This window comes from Sinocyclocheilus grahami, unplaced genomic scaffold (genome assembly GCF_001515645.1).
Source record: "Sinocyclocheilus grahami isolate Dianchi unplaced genomic scaffold, SAMN03320097.WGS_v1.1 scaffold407.1, whole genome shotgun sequence".
NCBI lineage: Eukaryota > Metazoa > Chordata > Actinopteri > Cypriniformes > Cyprinidae > Sinocyclocheilus > Sinocyclocheilus grahami.
The window spans coordinates 453,130-475,654 of NW_015505586.1; the positions used below are offsets into that span (position 1 = coordinate 453,130).

Below are 22,525 nucleotides of genomic sequence, written 5' to 3' on the forward strand. Positions count from 1 at the left end.
TAGCACTTTCCAAAACATCCGTTTTTCAAGATGCACGTGTATATTTGTCTGATCTTTGACTTGATCGGGCTCAGCAGTGCAAAGTTGATTCTGTGCTTGATCTAGTATTTTATGTTTTTAAAAATGTTGCAGATTTAAGTAGCAAATGAGAATCACTAAAATTAATGCTTATATTTTGAGACAAAGGTCTTCTTTATGATTTTCAGTTTTGTTTTCGATAACTAAAGCAACAGTTTTTAAATAACGAAAGAATATGTAAAAGTATGGTATTTTAGCCCCCTGCTGTTGGGGCTAAAGGCTCACAGTAATTAACGCGATAATTAATAGATGGCTGACTTTTCCATTTGTTGACATGACATGGTTAGATTCAGATGGTAAATATCATATATTATGTTGGGTGTCCATATTAGAGATAATCACCATGTTTAGAATGAAACCATCATATTTAAAAACATGATATTAATCATATCATGTAATAAAATATTATTTGCGGTTACTACTGTAAATATATATTCAATTATTATTGGATCTCCTTCAATACTCTCAGAATCTTTACTTATTAAAACGATTTTATTTCTGTATTTTAGAATATATTTTTATATTAACACATTTTAATGACAGCATATTTATTTTTCAAAATAAGCAGAAAATAGTACAAACTTTGCTAAAGTGAATGTTTTGAACAAGTATTAACTTAGACATTATTAAAAAAACATTATTTTAGATTAAGTATTTTATAAATACCGTGTGCCTTTTACCCCGTGCTGGTGAGCCTTTTACCCCGAGTGTTATACATTATACATTTATACAGTGGGGCAAAAAAGTATTTAGTCAGCCACCAATTGTGATGGGGGCCCTGCAGTAAGTCTTAGCCCCGGGGCCCAGTGCGGTCTTAATGTGGCCCTGGGTGTTAATGTGAGTGACTGTATTTTTCATGGCCATTGACCTGTCAGCCATATGCTCTCAGCTGGCGGCCCTGTTGGAGCGCAGCTCCCCTGCTCCGCTCTGTGCCACAAGTGGGGGTCGAGAGGCCTGTTTATTTGTTTGCTCACCTGCTTTGTTTCATTTCTTGTTTTTGCTGATCGCAGTGGTGACTGTCCTGGAAAACTGAAGAATAGCGGTCAGCTTACTCATCTTATTCAGTTCTGGATGCATCCACTATGCTGACAAGGAAGGCAGACATGTACACATGCCACCGAGAGCCACGGCACAAGCATCGCTTGCTATTGCAGCATTGTCACGAAGCCCTCCCTGCTGCTTCAGTTTAAGGGCTAACATCCCAATGAATTTTAGAGCATATTTTTAGAGAGATTGCACAGTCATTCCCTCTTTTGTGCCGTTACTCTTCCCCTCTCCCTGTGTGATGCTTCAAATATCAGTCGCTGCTTTTTGTGCCGGCCGGCGTTAAAACACCCACACGAGATCATAGAATCTGCATGCATCACAATCAATAACTGGAGAGGGCTGATCCACGAGCCTCTGACTTTCTCTGTGTGTTGTGGGAGTCTGTGGGTGCTTTTGAGCTTTCCAGTGCTCGTAATTTTGGACCTTTTTGGCTTTTACCTCTGCTGTGGACTCACTTGTGAGCGTAAAGCGATTGCAGACCTAGAATATTCTATGTGCAGAATTGCTTGCATTCGTCGCCTTTCATTAATTTCAAGGGGTGTAGTGTAACAACGTACCTTGTGCCGAGGCTCTGACCTGTGAGTAAGATTACAGCAATAAATTACAATGTAATTAACTGACAGATAGGAAAACTATATTTGTGCCGAAATGCTCTTTTATCAGATTTAATTTAGTGATGAGGCATCGGTTAATTATATCTTTAGAGTACAGGTCATTGTGCTCTGCACAGCGTGACCCGTGATGTCCAATTTGTGAAAATTTGTGAATGAAAGTCAAACAGATTCATGAATCACTACTATCGATAAGATCTATTCTCACTTGATAAGCATTGAGTTTATTGCTGATCATTTGATTATTCCTATTGAAATGAGCCGAGAACCATTGCTGTGCAGTGTTGTGAGACTTACTGTATACTGACTGTTTAAAGGTATAGTAATTAAAGAAAACATTCAAATGTGTGACAAAAATACAATTGGTTAGTTTTAGTAGACCCAATTGTAAGGTTGAATTGATTGTTGAACTTTGTGTGTTGTTTTTGGAGCCACACTAAAAAAAAAAAGGTACATTTGAGGCTAAGATCACATTGAAATGACCAATTACAGTTTTCCACTTTTAACATTTCATAAAGCAACATTTGACAATTTGTTTTTAAAACAAGCTGAAATACTTTCACAAAACAGGGATTTATCTGGCACAAATGCAGCCAGGTTCACTAGCATTAATTGGAATACAAATTTACTGCAAATGCAACTAGAAAAACAATCTAGTTTATATAACTTCACTGAAAAATTGTGGAAAGCAGTATTTGACTTTATATTGACTATAGAAATATGATGTAAAAAGTATGCATGTAATTTCCCAACTTAAAAAGGTTATTTAGCACCTGATTTTTTCATTGGTCTTATAAAGATTTTTTTGTTGCATTAAATGTGGCTTTTAAAAATAGAAAAACTAAAGCAAATTTATATGCAAATTTATATGCTTTTTCATCCCACTCAGATAATGTTTATATGAGACTGCCAGTAAAGAGCATTTCTTGCATGCAGAGACGCTCTGTGTGTCATCTCTCATTGCTGCATTATCTAAGTAGCCCTTCAGCCATTTTCTGGACGTTTCCAATTTTCGTAGTGTTTTAAACATCTTTTTTATTCGTTCTCCTTGTTTTCATCCCGTTTCCCCTCAAAAGTTTCTTCACAGAAGAAATAATTCTCCAAAATAGCATCTTTTTTCAGAGAACGTTTATGCACATTGCTTTAACACTGTTTACTAATGCAATTAGTGTTGTCGGTCTCTGTTTCTCCCTAAAAGGATGTGCATAAAAAGCAGCTGTAATTACACCATCACTCTTGCACCTTTAAAATCACCACAAAAAGCTTTGTTTTGTCTGTAGTTGATACAAATACATATTGTATAAAGAGCGCTTTTATATAATATATATCAGATAGTGTATATGTATCTCTTTGGTAACTTTGATAAATCACTATCAAACATTATATACTTAGATCAATATAAATGGAGATGAAAATATATCAAAGTTTGGTATGTAATGTTAATCATTATGTAAAGTAACTAGATTTTAAAATTTTCTGAGACAATGTCCTCCTTCACTCAGGAGATTTTTGGGATTTTTTAAAATCCATTTTATCAGAGGTCGAGAATTGTTTTGAAAAAGTGATCGCTTAGAAAAGTAATAGCACATCTCTCATTAACAAGCTGCGAGATTTGAAGCATAATTTATGTCCGTAGCACAAGCGTTTACACATCAAAGTTTAATTACATAGAGTTACTAGTTCTGTGAATACCACTATTAATGTTATTATAAACTAATTCATTTTTCATATGCAGCGTTTATTCCGCCTTGCCTTATTCGGATCTTAAATTGGAAGTGTTCAGGCTACATGCATCCCATAGTGACTCATGTCAGGGAACACTAATGTGATCCAGTTTTTTAATCAGATCTTTGGCCCTCTAGAGGTTGAAGCTGTTATGCTTTCCTAACACATTGCATTGGCTTCATTGGACATTGGCTGGATGAAGTAATAATGGTTTGCATGTATACATCCACTTGCACACAGACTTGCTTCACGCTTCCTCTCCAGAGAGATACAAATCATGCAGAACATCCCTGATATCTGAGAGTCCCAGCTGCCTCAGATACAAGAGGGTTGTGCCGAGCCTGTACAGATAACGCGCTGGATTATCGGCCCGCCGTTACATGGTTTGCAGGCAGCGCGTCTGTGTTTGATTTAACACTTGAGTTTTGCGTCGGAGGGTTTGTCTTAATTCATTTACAGCTCGGCTAAGAGCTAAAGGCAGAGCATTGATACAGGTGTATGTAGATTGATTGCTAATGTACTTTCAAGGAAATGCTTGATCTGATTTTGTTTATTTATTCTTTTTATTCATGATCCATTACACTCAGTTTGGGAAATTTTGGTAACGTTTGGAGAAAGACATTTCTACAGTTAATTTAAAATCAAAGCATTTCAAATGAATTAATTTAATTTAAATGATCAGCATTACATTATTTCAATACTACAGTATTTAACATGCGTGTATATATCTAACAGTCTCTAACATATCACATACTTGCTTGCAAAACCCACAGAAACTTGTGACATGTTGGCAAGAATTTTATTCTTTTTATTCATGATCCATTACACTCAGTTTGGGAAATTTTGGTAACGTTTGGAGAAAGACATTTCTACAGTTAATTTAAAATCAAAGCATTTCAAATGAATTAATTTAATTTAAATGATCAACATTACATTATTTCAATACTACAGTATTTAACGTGTGTATATATCTAACAGTCTCTAACATATCACATACTTGCTTGCAAAACCCACAGAAACTTGTGACATGTTGGCAAGAAGCTGAGATGCTAAAGCACACACTAGATGCTTCTGCTGTAATTTTGTCTTGCAGACCTAAAAGGCTTTATTATTTTTTATTAGTCATCACAGTGTGGCTGTACTGGGAAACAGAAGAGTGAAAACAAAACAAAAAGAAATAAATCCTAGGCACCCATTCAAGCATTTCTTAAAGCATTATTTGCTTTATTAGCTCTGATATATTAAACTTGTTTGATTAATATAGCATGATTGATTGTTATACATGTTAAATATAATAAGTATTTGAACTAAACATCATTTAGCATGGCAGTGACTTTACATATTGATTTTTGAAATTTAGATTACCTTCATTTAATGATCACTTAAAGACTGCATTTAACATTTTCATTAAATTGAAATATTTAAAACAATAATAATGTAATACTGTTACATAAAATCTTTAGTAGCAAATCTCAAAATGAATATTCTTTTTTTTTTTTTTACTTTGTAGTACATTATAAAATATATATTTACACAAGATATTATAGCATTTTAATATCTGCTATTTATTAGTGGCCATTACAAGTAATCTGATATCAGCTAGAATTATTTGTGCTATTATTTCAGTACATTTCAGCCGTTTTCTTTGTGGGGGTGCTTGGCTGCTCCCAAAAATGTAGGTGATTTTAGCTTTATTATTTTAATGTCCCCACAATAATGGTAAAACCTGACCTCCACACACAAAAAACGCATAGGTACATTCATAATAACATTTGGGAATGCCACTATATTGTGAGTTTGCACTATTTTAGTACACTGGCTTACAGGAGTGTGTGGCTTGTGTAACACAGAGAGTCGCCACGCTTTTGAACAGGTTGCTGGAGTCGCTCTAGTAGATCCTGATCAGCCAGCTTATAAAACTGAATGTGGGCCCTCAGTGGATTAATATTCCACATTAAAATTCCAATTATGTAATCAGCCAAATCCAAGCACTGGCTATGCTCATCTGAATCGCTGCAGAGCTCGTGATGGCGAGGGCCAGCGTTTGAACCTGAAAGAATGACGCAATAGAGGTCTGCTTACCGTGAACTCTCTAATATCATTTTTGCCATCGGTGTTGGGCTGACTGTGTGTGGTCATTCACAGAACATCCCTCGCTGAAGCAGTGACAGCATGCCACATTTTTAATGCTTTAACCTCAGGGGACGTGAGGCCGCCGTGACATTTTGAACCTCCCGACACAACCCTGAAAAAGAGCAGCACTTTGCATTTTCTATGACTGTTCAGTGTAAGGAAAGGTGATTAATGACATGAATTATGGGGAATGTTTGAACCTCCCAGCATGTGTCTGTTTAAAAAGGCTGATTGCTTGACAGCTCTAAATACAATTTACATCCTCTGAGCATTCTCTCGTCAAACCGTCCACTGAGAATATGGAGTAATGAGCAAGAGTCATTTATGTAATTACTTTTGGTTTATGAGTTATTAAATACAGCTCAAACCCAAGTAAAAAGTCTTTGAACAGCGTAGGAGGAGAGTTGTTAGCTTGAATAAAACTGTTTGACATTGGATCTGTTGAACAAGTGACCTGGGTGCACATGTAGAATTTAGTCTGATTGTGTTTGATTGGTCTTTTGAGGTATTTTATCTCTGTAGAGATTGTTTTTTATTGTTCACTCATGACAGACAGAATCCCATCTTTCATGATTTACTGTAATAATACATTTCAAGTCATCTTCATAATGTCCTGCCTTTCAAATCCCAAATCCTTTGCCGTTTTGATTGGCTTTATATTAGGGTTTTTAGTGTGAATCATTGCTTACTTGGTTCTCTAAGGTTGAAAGTTGAATAAATTGTTTTAACTCTGCTTAATACACTATTCAAAAAAATTTGAAATGGAAATGGATTTTTTTTTTGCAAGATATGCTCACCAAAGCTGCATTATTTGATCAAAAATGCAGTAAAAACAATAAGTTTACATTTTAATCTAATTTTATGTATTACGCCAGTGTCGCATTATCATTCAAAAGTAATTATAATATGTTGATTTGCTGCTCAAGAAATGTTTCTTATTATTATCAATGTTAAAAACATGCTGCTTAATGTGTTTGTGGAAACTGTGATTTTTTTCAAGATTCTTTGATAAATAAAAAGTTCAAAAGAACATAATTTATTTGAAAGAAAAGTTTTGTAACGTTATAAAAGTCTTTACTGTTATTTTTGATCAATTCAATCCATCCGTGCTGAATAAAAGTATTAATTTCTTTTAAAGATTAAAAAATGAAAAATCTTACTGACTCCAAATATTTGAAAGGTAATGTACAGTATATTCTATAAAATGGGTAGTTCTAGCTCTAGAAATACAATTGAATGAAAATACTCAATATATATCTGTGACTGTACATCGGTTTGCATAGTATCTTGACAAATTATTTAAAATAAGGAATTTTATATTTATTGCCAGGCAAGATGGATTTATTTATTTATTTATTGAAATTTTCTGTGCTGATTTTATTGTGATATGCAGCCATTAAACATGTTAACCTCCTGACTACCAGCTATGGAGTTTTGTCCACTGTAGAGGACATTATTTTTTAGCGATTTCTCTGAGACGTTACATGTCACAGTTTTAAATCTGGATGTCGTGTACAGAGCACATTCAGGGCTTTCCAGAGATACCAAATGATTGGATGTTTCACCATGACCACTCCCTCTCTTTGGTCTTTAAAAATGGCTGACATTCATTTAGTGATCAAATGTAACACCCTAATGCAAATATGATAATATTTTGTAATTATCATGTAAATCTGACTAATTGACAAATTGTTTGTTAAAAATCTTAGGAAAATGTTATGGGGTTTCAAATCAAAATATGACCTTCTGTTATGAAACAGGACATCAATTTCATACATGTCCACTGTAGAGGACACCAGGACTTAAAGCATGTTTATTACACATTTTGGGAGACACAACAAATGAATAGAGAAAAAATTATATATCAATATTCCTATTAAATATTAGATATTATTATGAAAATCTTGCTAATTATTACTCCCATTATTGCACTTATTTGTTCATTCTATGTTGCCCCAAAAACACATTAATATGCTAATTAGATACAGTTTATAGATACATTGTATATAATGGAAAAACTCGTTTATGGCCATTTTACACACATTTTGCATAAAGAAAAATGGTTTTTAAAAACATCTTTCGTAACATAGTTGAGAATCATCTTTATATAAAGTTTGGTATAAAAAAATTAAAATTTCTGGTTTTAAAAAGAATCCCACTCTTTTTGCCTTTTCATGTCTATTCATGTCTTTTTATTTTTTAAAAAACAGGACTTTTTAAAGTCCCGATGTCCTTATTTAACATGAATAAAATATCATTTTTCAAAAATGGTATTTTTCAAAATCTTTGTTATGCTCTAAACAATGTAATGACATGATAAAATACTAAATTCACAAAACAGTTTTTTCCTAGCATAATGAAATGAGCCAAAATATTTTAAAACTAATACACAAGGGAGTTTGTGTGGAAATGTGTGAATGTCAGATGTTCCAATTCTGTGGAAATGTGCTTTCTGCTGAGTTTTGTGCTTTCTCCATATGGAGCAGGTTATTACGTAACCGAAATAGATGGTGAATACTGTAAATGGCTCTGAACAAAATAAAATTGCATCTCTACATGTATGAAATAGGCTGATATTAGAAGTCCATTTAATTTTAGATCAGTATATGCTTTCTTTTTTACCTAACCATAACACCCTGCCCACGTCACTTCTCTGATGGACTGAATCATATTCTCAAAGCATCGCACGGACAGTTCCTCCGCTTCTGATTGCGAACGGTCTGTGTGTCCTCAGATCAGTGGGCGTGATAAAAATGTGAAAGTCAGTGATGGTCACTCTGATCACAGTGGAGATCTTCGCTATATGGGGCTTCAGTTCTGATATTCTCTGTCTCCTGTCCAAGGTGTGCAAGAGAGACTGCAAATCTGGCCTCTCTGTGGGAGGCAGATTGTTTTGGCAATTCCTGATGTGATACAAACATTTAAAACAAAGCCTCTTTTCACTGCTATTTGGCAGTAAATACACCAGCATATGGATAAACGTCCTCATGAATGTATTCATAATTGCGCACAGAAAGTAGTGGCACAGCACTTGTTTTTCTGCTGTCGTTCTTGCCATTGTCCTACTTACTGTAATTCTTCACTTGCGACACCTACACAAATTGGTCAGCCAAACTGAAGGCAGGCACACGAAGTGAATGGAGCGTTGTGGGCGTGATGGAGTTCAGGGATGTAGCCCTGATCCCATAGTCATGACTTGGGAGAGTGTAGAGAGAATGGAACAGAGGATCATGGAGTCAGAGGTGCCCTTTGTCATCTGTGTTTGTTGTTTTAACACAGCTCTCAAAGGATTTTACTGCGTGCTCCGTGACCCCGGCGCCGCTCCTGTGCGCTCCGGTGCCAACTGTGTCTGTGCTCATCTCTGTGCTGCCTTCAGATGGCCTGAGCTGCTTGCAGGAAAAGCTTACAGAGACAGTAATGTCTGAGCCTGTGAATCACGTCTGCTGCACGGAGCTTTATGGATTGCCAGAGTGACTGCTGGAGAAGCAACATGCAGCTAGGTCATGATGTGAGAGGATGAGGCCTGCCAGAGCAGAGCTGATGTGTCATAGACATTCGCTGCATGGAAAATTACAGTCAATATTGCAGTTCATAAAGGAATAAAATTCACTTGAAAATGAAAATGGTTATTAATCACTCTCATGTCTTTTGAAACCTGTGCACTACAAAAATGTGTAGGCTACTTAACTTACTAACTAAACTGTGTAAGATAATAAGCCTGGTTTAAAGAATTTTGCTGGTTCATTAAGACTTGTGCGTAAAACTTAAAAAAGAAATTAAATAACTAAATATAGTCTTAATGACCGAGTCAAGTTGCTTGTCAGATGTATTTGTATTTTACTGGAATATATATAAATAAATAACTTTTTATCAATATTAAATAACTATAATAATTATAGATACATAATTTCTATTATATTCTTATATTATATACCTGGAATAAAGTGCCCAAGTAAAGTAGGTAATTTTATGAAGTTATTTGTCCTTTTTAAAGCTTGGCAATACAATAAAATTGGAATGTTATTAATATTAATTTTTATATTATATTATATTATATACCTGGAATATAGTGCCAAAGTTAAGTAGGTCATTTTTGTCCTTTTTAAAGCTTGGCAGTACCTGTGGTCACCATCCTTTTTCACTGTATGGAAAAGAGAAGCATGAACATTTATTAATATGTCTCATTTTTGTGTTCCTTGAAAGAAATGTTTATTTTTTTTGGTACAATATGAGTAAATGATGGCAGAATTTGCATTTTGTTATAAACTCTCACATTAAAAGGCCTGAAGTCACATTTCTCCTAACGACAGCTAGACAACAGATTATAAATAAAAAAGAAAAAAAAAATTCTGATTGAATATATTCCTTGTTCTTGGCACAGGACACCACGCAGAGGAGTGGGCACAGCTCTCAGCTTAGCAACAAGGGGTAGCAACCAGCCAGTGGCAGAGAAGAAACGAGCATTGGACTCAAAACAGCTCTTGTTATTCGTTTCATTCATTCTATATGAATGTAATGAAGTACGGTTACATTTTTGTATAAATCTCCATAGCAGACGCAGTGGCGTATTGCATCGCTGCATCAGGTTCTCTCTCAGCCTGTTGTGATAGAATGCAGAGCACTCTGACTTCTCATCTCAATGGTGACTGAGGCTGTGTTCACAGTGTAATGATAGAGATTATTACAGCACTGCTGCGGCAGTGGTTCACGTAACCTGGCAACAGTGTGATCAGACAGGGCAGGGTAGATTGAATTATTAACCCATATTTTGCTGATGTGTTCCTCGTCAACCGGCTCCCGCTAGTCAGACTGATGCTGCATAACTCGCCATATATTACACTCGGGATAGCTTGGGTTATTTATAGCCCGTGTAATATTTAATATCGTCATTTAGCGCTAGTTGAAGGTCAGATTGGTGACCTCGCTGAGGTTCATTTGGAGCTGCTCACCATGACCAAACAGAACACACAGCCAGGACATGCTTCAGTAACTTTGCAGAAAGGATACAGAAAAAACTGCTGACTGTTTAAGGACCCTTTACGATCACAGTAATTCAATTCATAACGAGCCCAAAATGAAAAATCTGTCACTATTTACTTACCCTTGTCGTTCCAAACTCGTGTGCAGCTACTTTTTTTCTGTGAAATAAAAAATAGACATTATTCAAGAATTATTACCTGTAGTTCTTGCCATATACTGTACATAAAGATAAACAGAGCAAAAAAAAAAAACAGTATATTTATATATTATAAATTATATTATATTTTATGGCAGTTTTTTGTGTTTTTTTACTCTGTCTAGGTCTAGTCAATACATACTGTATGTTTTGAAGCCCAAGGGAAGGATTACATGAGAAACAAACCAAAAGTAAAGTCATTATCCAAATGAATTATGTTCACCATTTTACTTAATATTACTTAACATATCACTATATTGCTATTACTATTTTTTTATTTATATGTTCCATCAAAAAATAACAGCATACCAGTTTGGAATGACAGTGACAGATGGAGATATGTAAATTATGTCCAAACTATACACTTTATTCAGTTTATTTACAGTCAGTGGTGCTATGGTAACCAAAAAACTGCCATTTTGAGACCCGTCCCGACTTGATTTCAGCATTTTCCTATATGTGTTAAATCACCTGCAACATGTTTCTGCTTGTGCTTATTTTAGAGTACAAAAAAAAAATCTTTCAGATGTCCGTCTCTCTTCTCTATCACTTACATTCCTGCGTCTCTGACTTTCCCCTTCTGGAGTCCCTGAGCACCTGTACCCTAGCGCAATGTTGGGTGCATGGTAATTAAGTCTTATTGATTGAATTGCAGCGTGGTTTATACAACCCACTGAGGCTTAACAAGAGAGGATCTAAGAGTAGCTACTCCTCTGTCTTAGTTTCCTCTCTACATATTCAGCATAAAATCTCTGCTTTTGCTTTAGGACATCAACTAAAGGTCGCTGTGATTTTGCCAAGTAAGACATGTCCCTGGATCAACATATTTTGATGATCCTGGATCAACATTATTGTCCAAAAATATAGATTTAACCCAATCCCAATCCCAATCCCTACCCCTAAACCTAACCCTACCCATAATTTATTCCTAAAATCGGTGGGAAATAAAAGATGATTAACAAGGGTGTAGAAGCACCTAACCCTGATAGTAAGCCTAAAACAGATATTTCCTGAAAAGTTATATCTCAATTCTGATTGGTTGATTGGAATGTTATTCCAGGATCAACAAGGATGTTGATCCAGGAACATGTTGAATTTGGTGAAATCACGCTCACCTCAACTAAACCCAAACCTGTAAGCTGTATTCAATTCAAATATAGGAAAAGTTGTACTTGTTTGAATTTAGCATTGTTTTATTCTTTCCAGTCTGTAAATCTATTAGAACAGACATGTGGCCTATTTGTGGGTTCCAACCCACCAGTTGTGAAAATTTCAGATCTAGAACCTCGTAGGTGTGCTATAGACTTTAGCTAGAGATGCACCGATTGCAATTTTTTTGCCGATTCCGATTTCCGATTTTTTGTTAGTGTGATCTGCCGATACCAATTTTTGCCGATTCCGATTTTCTTTCTTTCTAAGAACTATAATTGACAGCATATACAAACAAAAATCTAATTTTCTTCAAAGCAAAGTTTTATTTTCATAAAAAAACACAAGTAAAAAGTCAGTAATAAAATAATAACAAATAAAAAAAATTGCACTGGATGTGTTATTTTACATTTGATTACTTTAATTTCTGTAGTCTTCATTGTAAAAATTAAATACAGATTAATGCTTACCATTAAAGTTATAAAACGTATTCAGTCAAGAGCAGAAAATTGTTTTCTTTGTCTTTTGTTCTTTGATTAACATGACAGACAGCAGCATAACAAGAGTTTATCCACGGACCCAATATACTGTTACACAACATGCGTTCTCTTTCTCAACTATTTAACATTCCAAAACTGACTGTGTTTAACTGGATGTATTTGAACGTTTTAGCACAGTTAGCCACTCATTTTGGTGTTTGTGGCTCACAAGCTGTTTGAGACTGAGATCAGTGGTGGTGCGCGCGTTTGGTATAAGCACGAAACCTGCCGGAATGACTAAAATAATGCGCAATATACAAGCACTATTTAACCGGAGCGAATGAGATGTGTGTGAGAGAGAAGGGGTCGGAGAGAAGAGAGCAAGAATGCGCGGCTGACGTTATTGCCTGTGCCGCTGGTAACAAAAAGTATTGGCTCGAAATCGGAAAGAAGTGAGACTGACCGGCCGATCAACGATCTGGACCGATCATGAAGAAAATCGGCCGATTCCGATCCCTGGCCGATCGTTTGGTGCATCTCTAGTTTTAGCTCATGAAGTATGAGTTATTCACACTCCAAATGAATTGCTTGCTCCTCTGGTATAACTTGTCTCTATATCAAGCAGGGATCATCTGAGGATACAGTATCTGACAGAGCTGCCTTCATGATGGGATCAAGTGAGCAAAGGCTGTTGGATTTCAGACTAATGTTATATATGCTACTTTTTTGATATATGGTAAAGGATGCATATAGTTGGAGGGGTGGCATTGCAACTGTTTTTATTTATTTTCAATAACCAGCACAAAAGTACCAAAGTTTGCACGTACACACACACACACACACATCCCTTGCGCTGTGCTGAAATTCCTTCACCTTATTTGGTGACCGGCCCTTTAAAAATGGCTTGTAAATATTTCATTATGCACTATTATCACCAATCTTGGGTTGGTGATAATTTTTATCACCTTGTTTTCTTTCAATTAGCACAGTTTCAGCACAGTGGTTGCATTGATCTGAGCTTATGCACTTACATTTTTGAGTGAAAAAAGCATTATTTGTTGATAATTTTGTCAGCATAAGCTCAGATTAATGAGGCCTATGACCAGTCGGTTCCAAAAATAAATATTAAAGCAAGTTGACAAAAAGACTAAATCCAATATTTGGCAGTAATAATAATAATAATAATAATAATAATAATAATTCAATATTATAATAATTATAATGTTATAAATAATAATAATATATTATTATTATTATTATTATTATTATTGTATGTGCAAGCTTCATGCAACTTTGATTTTTATTGAATATCCAGGTAGGAGTGTAATATAAAAATCTTGAAACGTTAGTGTATTAACATTTGTATTATTATTATTTAAAAGAAAAAAAACATTATTTAAAATTTCTATTATTATTTACATAAAAATGTGTGTGAACGAGGTCAGACAATTTTCAAAATAAACCAATTAAGTACTGAAAAAACATGTTTTTTTCTAGAATTATCCTGTGCCGTGTGCTCTTTATGAAACAAGAGCTCTCCTTTATGTAAAGGGTTATGTTTAGAAAGGAAATTGATATGGTTTAAAATGTCAAGCATGCGCTGATATGGAGCACAGTCACACCCAAAAACTGTCACTGAATGCTGCAATTGTTGAGGCTTGAGAAATGGTGTGATTGACAATAGCCGGTACCTACGCCGTGCGATTCGAACAGAACCGAATGGGACTGACTAGGTGGGCATGTTAATCCCACTCTAGTTTGTGGCTAGAATGGACCACTGTCATGGCGTCATCACCAACGTACGTCCTGAGAGAGATGAACGAGGGAGGGCAGACTCTGCCCGCTCCTTCCAGTCAATGCAGAAGCCAGAGTAGTCGTTGCCATAGGAACACATTGATTATTTAACAATTTGGATGAAGCGCTTGCCCCGGTGCTTGCCTTGATTCAGTGAGAGGCTTTGTTGTATTGCGGCCCCAAGGGTCTCTGGCCAAGTCCAATTAGGAAAGCCTGACAGTGGCAATTGCGCAGGGAGCTAATGCAAATTCACTCCTCTAATGAGCAAACTGAAGCTACAGCAACAGTTACAATAAATGAGCTGCCTATCCAAAGTATTGACTCGAGATACAGAGACATGTTTATTCATTGATTTTCCTAGGTTGCAACAGATGGAGACAGATCTGGCAGTTGAGCCATCAGTGGACACACATGGAGATATTACAATTTGACCGCAGTTCTGTAGATGTTACAGAGGTTTGTTAAGAGAAAGACAAGAAACCAGTGTGAGAAAACCAAAGACAGAATTTGTATAAGTAGATGATGAAAGTCAAATTGAGTTTACAGTATTGGATGTTCAGAAACTTAGCGTGTAAGTTTGTGTGTGTGTGTTGCAGCTGGAGAAAACGGTGCAGTGACAGCTGGCTGTTAAAAAACAGCCTTTAATGATTAGAAAAATTAACTTTGAATTAAAAGGAAATTAAGGGATTTATTGTAATCTAATCCAGATTTGTCTAATCCCTCTCGTACCCTTTAGTCTTTCCCTTCTGCCACGTCTGGACACCCTCCAGCCTTGTGCTGTTTGTCACTCTTTCTTCTTACCGGTTCTGTATTCTCACCTCTCTCGAGCCAGTCTTATGTGACTGCAAGCATTTGTGAACATCTGGAATCAGTCTGGATTCTTGTCTAGGGGCATCACCACTGAAAATGTCAAATTAAAGACTTAGTTCACCCAAAAATCATAATTCTGTCATAATTTACTAACCCTCATGTTGTTCCAAACCTGTATGAGTTCCTTTCTTCTGTGGAACACACACAAAAAAAAGATATTTAGAAGTAAGATGTTTTGGTTACCACACTGTCTTGCATTGTATGGACATATATTGAATCAGTATATACTGTGTATATATATATACTGTATATATATATGTGTGTTTGTATTTTACTAATTTATATATTCAAAATATCTTCTATATTTTAAAAAATATCTTCTTCGGAAGAAAGAAATTCATACAGTTTTGAAACCATGTGAGGGTGAAGAGTTTTGAGTGATTTTTGAGTGGCTGAGTATTGATTTTTCTTTTTAGGATGAACCTGCCCCTTTAATATGTAAAGGGGACCTTTTAAGTGGAACGTTTTGGCTAAATATGAAATATTTATTCATACATCTAATGAGGTTTGCAACTCATTTTATTTCTGTAATTGGACATATTTCAGAGTGAAACAAGATATTAATGAGAGAAATTTAGGACAGGACATGATTTTAACCACCTGTAATTGACTGGATTGAAAAAATAGTGAGTGTTTTATACTGGAATGGAGCCAGATGTTGGGGGGTGGGGGGTCAGGTTTAAAAAGTAAATTTATATAAAAAAAATAATAATGAAGATCATTTTTTACATGTAGAATAACATGCACTGATGAATTATGCACAAAATGTGCATTAGCAAAGAAAACATCTGATTCCATGTCAACAGAAAGAAGCAATAAGTAAGCTATCCATGTTTAATGTTTGTAATTCTTGTATTCTTAAAGGGATAGTTCATGAAATTTAAATAATTTACTCTCCCTCAAGTCATCCCAAACCTGTATGAGTTTTTTTTTTCTGCTGTGGACATAAAAGAAGATATTTTGCAAAATGTTTCAGTGATTTTTATGTTTTGAAGATTAATTGAATGCACAAAATAATTGAAACATTTATCAAAATGTGTCCTGAACACCATATAGGTTAGGAACAACATGAGGGTGAGTAAATGATGACAGAACTTTCTTTTTGAACTTTGAGGTGAATGTTAGCTGTATGATTAGCTGTGGCTAGTCTCAGCCAGCTGTGGCACCACTTGCTCACCTGCCCCTGTCACAGCGATTTGGCTGGCTCAGCTGAGCGTTCAGACCCGGTCTGCTCAGAGCATTAAGAGACTGTCACTACCGCTGCTCCATCATGCTTCTCATAGATGTGCTTTTTTAAAAACAGAATAACCCTTGTATGTACACAGCACCGGGCTGCATGTTGCTTTTGAACATCGCACTGCATAACAATGGACAGCAGCAGATGTGTTTGGTGAAAAAAAGATTAGAGGCTCGGAAAAAAAAAAATCTGTATGACTTTACCCCAGAAAGCCCAGGGCTGGTGACGCCCCTGTGTGACTCCACCACCTCACCTCTCCGTCATCCCTCTGCTTTTTAATCTGGGATAGAGAGTTATGAGCAGTGATGGTATAAGCCTCTCTTCAGGACATGGACACTTCAGGTCACGTATCGCTGTCACATAGCTCAGTGATACCGCTGCACATTCATCCACTGGCTCCTCCAAAGACAGCAGCAGCATCCCGGATTACTGCATCTGAGATTATCATCCTCCTTTATCTCATTTGCTTGTGTCGTAGGATAGAAACATAGAGATTATTGCCTATATCCCCTAGACCATGACGATGGCTTTTTTCTGATGGGTTTAAGGGGCCGATAGCGTAGGAGGTCTGTTGTGTTATTATCGCAACACATTTCATGCTTAATTAGCATCTGGAGAGTTAATGGTACTGAATGGCAGGCTGTATATTCACCTGTTTCCTTGCATCGCTTTCTCTGTGCTGGAATATCTCCATGGATGAGAGAAGAGGAAGGCACTGATTTTAAAACGGTTCGGCCTTGTCTGTGGAGCCTCTGTGCTCAAACATGCCAATTTGCGGCGGCGTATAAGTATAATTTATTGTCCAAGATGTTCTTACATGGTGTACAGAGCACTGTGCAGACATTTTGCACTTATGCTTTGCTCTTTTGCAACTATACAAGGGGGCGTATACAATTCACTTGTCACAGAGGCCTATTCACAAACATATCAAAATGATGTTTGACTGAAAACGCAGTGCTGAAGATAAAGTTAGTTCCTTTTATTATTGTCATTTTGCTCCCAGTTTATGCTTACGATTACGATTTGCACCTAGGCTGATGCACTCAGGTGTTAGTGCACTGTTTTTCACAGTTGTGTCTATTTTTGTCAAAGGGTTCTCATGTCTGTTTTTGAAACTGTTGAGCCAATTAGCAATAGCAAATAGTGAGAAACCTGGACTTATATACGGTGTAGTGTGAGGCAGACTTTAAGTGAGTTGATGATGATAGGAAATATGTTTATAGTGTGAACTTGCTGTTTTATTTGCCCACATACCTTCATCTGAGATTTTAAGAATGGACAACTACTAACACCACTCTAATATTTAGCTCTCTGATCACAGTGTACAGTTCCGTTGAAAATTTTGGGTCTGGTTTTTTTTTTTTTGGATTAAAATTGATGGAAGGTGACAGCAAAGATTTATAATGTTTATCATGTTGTTTTTTAATTTTCTGTTGGTCAGAGAATACTGAAATGAAATGTATGACAATTTCCATAAAAATATTTAGCAGCGCAGCTGTTTTCAACATTGGTAATAATAAGAAGTGTTTATTGAGCATCAAATTATCATATTAGAATGATTTCTGAAGAATCATGTGAGACTGAAGAATGGAGTAATCATGCTAAAAATTCAGCTTTGACTTCATAGGAATTTTATAAATGTATTAAAAATATGTTTTTAAATTGTATCATATAACGTTTTATTACTGTTTTTACTGTATTTTTGATCATATACATGTTTTATTACTGTTTTTACTGTATTTTTGATCATATAAATGCAGTCTTGGTGAGCATTAGAGACCTTTTTCAAAAACATAAATCTTACCAACCCAAAACTTTTGAACGGTAATCTGTGTTATCTCATATAAGATTGAATCGATTGGTTGACTTTCTGTCTTCTGTGGAATACAAAACCAGATATTTTGAAGAATTTTTCAGTATTTTTTCCCCCATGCTAAACTGGAAAAAAGCAACTAGTCATTGTATCTGAAATGTCATTTCCTTCAAATGAAAAAACAAAAAAACATTTCATATAAATTGACACTACTCTTATAAAAATCATACACTCTGGCAGAGTACGTAGTGTTTTGTGTACAGTAAGTACAAAGTATATAGTACACCATTAGGGACGCAACTAGAATTAGTCAGCACTCAATATGTAAATCATATTGAATTGATATGTGCTTGTGCACATAAATAAGTGATACAAAAGCAGAAGTCTTATAATATTCTTCTAGACTTTAAGAGCAGCTCTTTACCCAGTGTTCAGAGGTCTGGATGAAGCTGCCGCTGCACTAACCTCTCACGCTAGAGAGCTAGCTGTACCTGAGTGCTGTCTGCACCTGTGAAAACCTGTCACGAGGAAGGAAGTGTCAGGTGAAAATAAAGGTGGTGACGTAGGAAACGCTTTTAGAATATGTTCTTGTAACTCAAATGGTCTTTTCGGGTCTTTACTGGCTTAGAGAGGTGCAGAAATTATTCAGGGTCTGCAAACGAATCGCAATCAGCCGCAGCTGCTGTGACAACCACAGGGAAAGTGAGGGGGGTAAATATCTGTGCACTATAGCTGAACGTTATATAAAGCTGTCTGCAGTAGTTCTACCCATTTACATGTTCAGAATTCTGACTCTTTAAAGCATCTGTGCGCGCAATGTACATTTAGCAGTCAAAAGTGATCTTAGAAATGTGTGTTATTTCACGTTATGTGTATGTGGATTATGGCAAGGCTACTAAGAAAGGTAAATTACAAGAGTATGTTCTACAATCAGTGTTTATATTAATAACAGCACTGAAAAGAATATATCTCAAATTAAGCTTATTTATGATTGAACCAAGCAAGAAAATGATTTGCCAATTTGGTAAAAAAGAAAAACTTACTTCAAGATATATTCTCTAATCTTACAATATTTAGTTTCTTGAGTGAATTTATTTTATTTAAAAGATATTGAAATATTTTTTACTTGAAAACAATGTGTGTGGCTTGATTACAAGAGGTCTATGGGATTTAGTATGAATTGGATTGATAATCTAGTGCTTCACTCCTTAAGTACTAAAGGGGGTGGAGAGGTAGTGACCATCTCCTCTCTACTAGTCACCCGGCGGCCCTGTCAGCATCACCTCACCACAGATCAATCAGATCAATACTCACAAACACAACAAAGTTTGCATGTAAAAGGCCATGAATGTCAGTTGGTCCACTGCCTCAGTTCATCCATATGGTTTGTTAAGAACATGGACTATTCTAATTTAATTTATAATTAATTAATTATTCTATGGACAATACCTAAAATGAGGACATGAATTTGTACATTCCCACTTATATATAAAGGTTATATTAAAGGAATAATTTACCAAAAAGTCTGACATTTTCTTATGTCGTCCCTATTTTCTTTCTTTTGTGTAACACAAAATAAGATTATTCTGCAGAATGTTGAAGATGCTCTTGCGTATATAAATGTAGATTGTGACTGTCAAACTCCCAAAAGTTCTTATGTTTTTGTCTTTTTCCTCAAACAAAGCTATTGTATGACTTGAAATATAGCACATGAGTCAAATGGACTACACTGATGGTGCTTTTTATGGCAATTTAAACCTTTTTAGAGCTTGACAGCCCCTTCTGAATGTCTTTCATTGCTTTGTGGAAAAAAAAGATTCAGAATTTCTCCTTTTGTGCTACACTGAAAAAAAAAATGTTTGGGTTTATGAACCCACTCTGGAGATATTTTCATTACAAGACCGAAAAATAAACAAAATAATTCCATCTATTGTGTCTAAAATGCAAGACTAAAATGTTACTAAATGTAAACTAAATGTACTAAAGTCACTTATGCTGCGTTTATTTGATTAAAAAACAGTAATACTATGAAATATTATTACAATTTTAAACTTTTTTTCTGTTTTACTTCAATTTGGAACTCAAGAAATATTATTATCATCAGTACTGAAACCAGTTAATATTTTAATATTTATAATTATATTATAATTATAATACTTAATATTTTGTGGAAACAGTAATATTTTTTTAGGATTCTTTAATAAACAGAAAGTTCTAAAGAATAGCATTTATATGAAGTAGAAATCTCTTGTAACATTATAAATGCTTTTACTGTCACTTTCAATCAATTTAATGCATCCTTTCTTAATAATAAAAAAAAAAAGTGTAATCATAGCCATGCTGATATTTATTGCTTAAACAATGAAAAATGTAACTAGCCGGAGGGCAATAACACACATAGTATTGTCTCTCCTCGGCTCAACTGCAGTTCTCTTTCAACGGCAGACCACAGGCCGTCTGTAATCTTCACACCTCCAGTCCTGTCCTCACTCGTCCCCCTGAAGCGTCACATCATGGTGATGATGTACCATGCTCTGTTGAGACCCACTGTTCCCATGGCATGCATTTACTGTCTCCTCATGACAGCGTGTGTGTGTGCATACGTGTGAGCCACCAGCCTCACACACTGAGGTAATGTGCATCTCTTCATCTCACAGGCAAACCCTCCCCCCATCATTGTGAACGCAGACGATGCAGGCCCTTATGTAAGTATCTGCTTCATGCTCTCAGCACCTCCAGTAGCGCCTGCCTGCCTGACTGCCTGCCACGTGGAATTATCACCCTCAACCCAGCCAAACCTTTCCCAATGTACATGAGATAATAACAATAAAAATATGCACAGATTAAATGACAGCAGATGTGGACTGTAGCTTTAATGCCGAGTGCAATTATTATTTAACCATTATAATGAGTTGTCTTTGACGGTTTATCAGCCCTATGCCTTGTACGTGATTCATACCACTTCATTTTTCGAGTTTATAGCGTTTCTGCTTTTACATAATTAATTATAGATGTGACCTTCTTGTGTATAATTTGTTGGCATTACATCATGTTTAATGACTGTTTATGAGTCTGTTATTTTTCTTTTGTCTATTGCAGGTGAATGGGAGTGATGGCATGTATAAATATGAAGAAATCATTTTGGAAAGGGTAAATATCATTTAGCTATTTTAGGGTCTTGTCAAATTTGCCAATATTCTCCTCCAAACATTGATACCTATGGGGACCTGGACACTAGATGGCAGTAAATGTTGAGCTAATGCCTGAAATCGAACTTTAAGCAATGTAATTTTGTACATTTTCAAAACACTAGTCTCCTCACAAAGCATTAGGGTTGGAAATTATATTAAAAATAATTTGGTTTAATCTCCAAAATCATCTTTCAGTATTGTTAATCTAAACATCAGTTAAATTAGTATTAAAGATTAGTGCTGCTGAATGAAAAATTGTAAAGTATTGTAATGATCACTCATCACAAATAAACTGACATAAAATCCATAGATAATACCTAATGAAAATATATAGATATACCTAATTCTTTGTAGATTAACTATTAAAATCAGTATGATTAAGTAATAGTTGGATTAAATGATAGTCAAATGTATTGAAATGAATGAAAACATATGCAAATGAAACGAAAGACATTTAGACGTGTCGTGATTAAGTTACTTTGTGACTTTGTGATTTTGTTTCTTGTATTAAGTCAGTTAAGGATAATAATTAAAAAACTGCATTTTGACAATATATTTGGACTACTAAAGAGTAGGCTACTGAAAATGCACCACTTGTCAGATACCAGATACTTGTACCATGCAGTTCATCGTGTACAGGTGCTGTTCTTATCGAAATGTTCTTAAGAAGAATTATCATATGAATTAGCATGGTTTTAACATTGCAAGGTCTATTCATACTTGAAGTTTGTTCAATGCAAATTAATCTAAATCCGTCTGCATAGGCCATTCATTAAACAGCAGTGGATGTTGGATTTGGGTGCATCTCTGAGCTTTCAGCATAATTGCAGGGCTGTTCTCTAAGTGCCATTTCTGCACGCTGAGGCCTAAATAAACTATGTTAAGATCTCACATGTTAAAAGGTCCGTGGGTGTGTTCGCTTCTTTAGTGGGAGCTCTCGCAGTGGCTCTGGAGCAGGAAAGGCACACTGGGATGTCTTAGCTCCACTCTGTACTAATTTGCTGTGACCGTTGCTCATTAATTATAGAAAATAATAAAGTGAAGTCTTTTCTCAGCTGTCTGCTTTAGGGCCTGTCTTTTGAGATGTGACTGTCAGACAGACCAGCCTGTCTCAGCTTTTTGGCACTGGAATAAAAACAGCAGTGTAAGAAGTGGTGAAGTACGGAGGGAGGAAATAGGCGGAAACGGATATGATTTTTGGATTCTTGAAATGTGCACCACA

At 35.6% G+C, this 22,525-nt stretch overlaps 1 protein-coding gene across 1 annotated transcript in view; it reads left to right on the top strand.

Annotated features, from left to right (window-relative positions):
• The window catches only part of LOC107550731 (disks large homolog 3-like), a 70,788-nt gene that overhangs the window by 12,338 nt on the left and 35,925 nt on the right, over positions 1-22,525 (top strand). The window contains exons 2-3 of the mRNA XM_016232095.1: positions 20,770-20,817; positions 21,212-21,262. Coding sequence (XP_016087581.1) covers positions 20,770-20,817; positions 21,212-21,262 — 99 coding nt within the window. The remainder of the gene's footprint in view (positions 1-20,769; positions 20,818-21,211; positions 21,263-22,525) is intronic.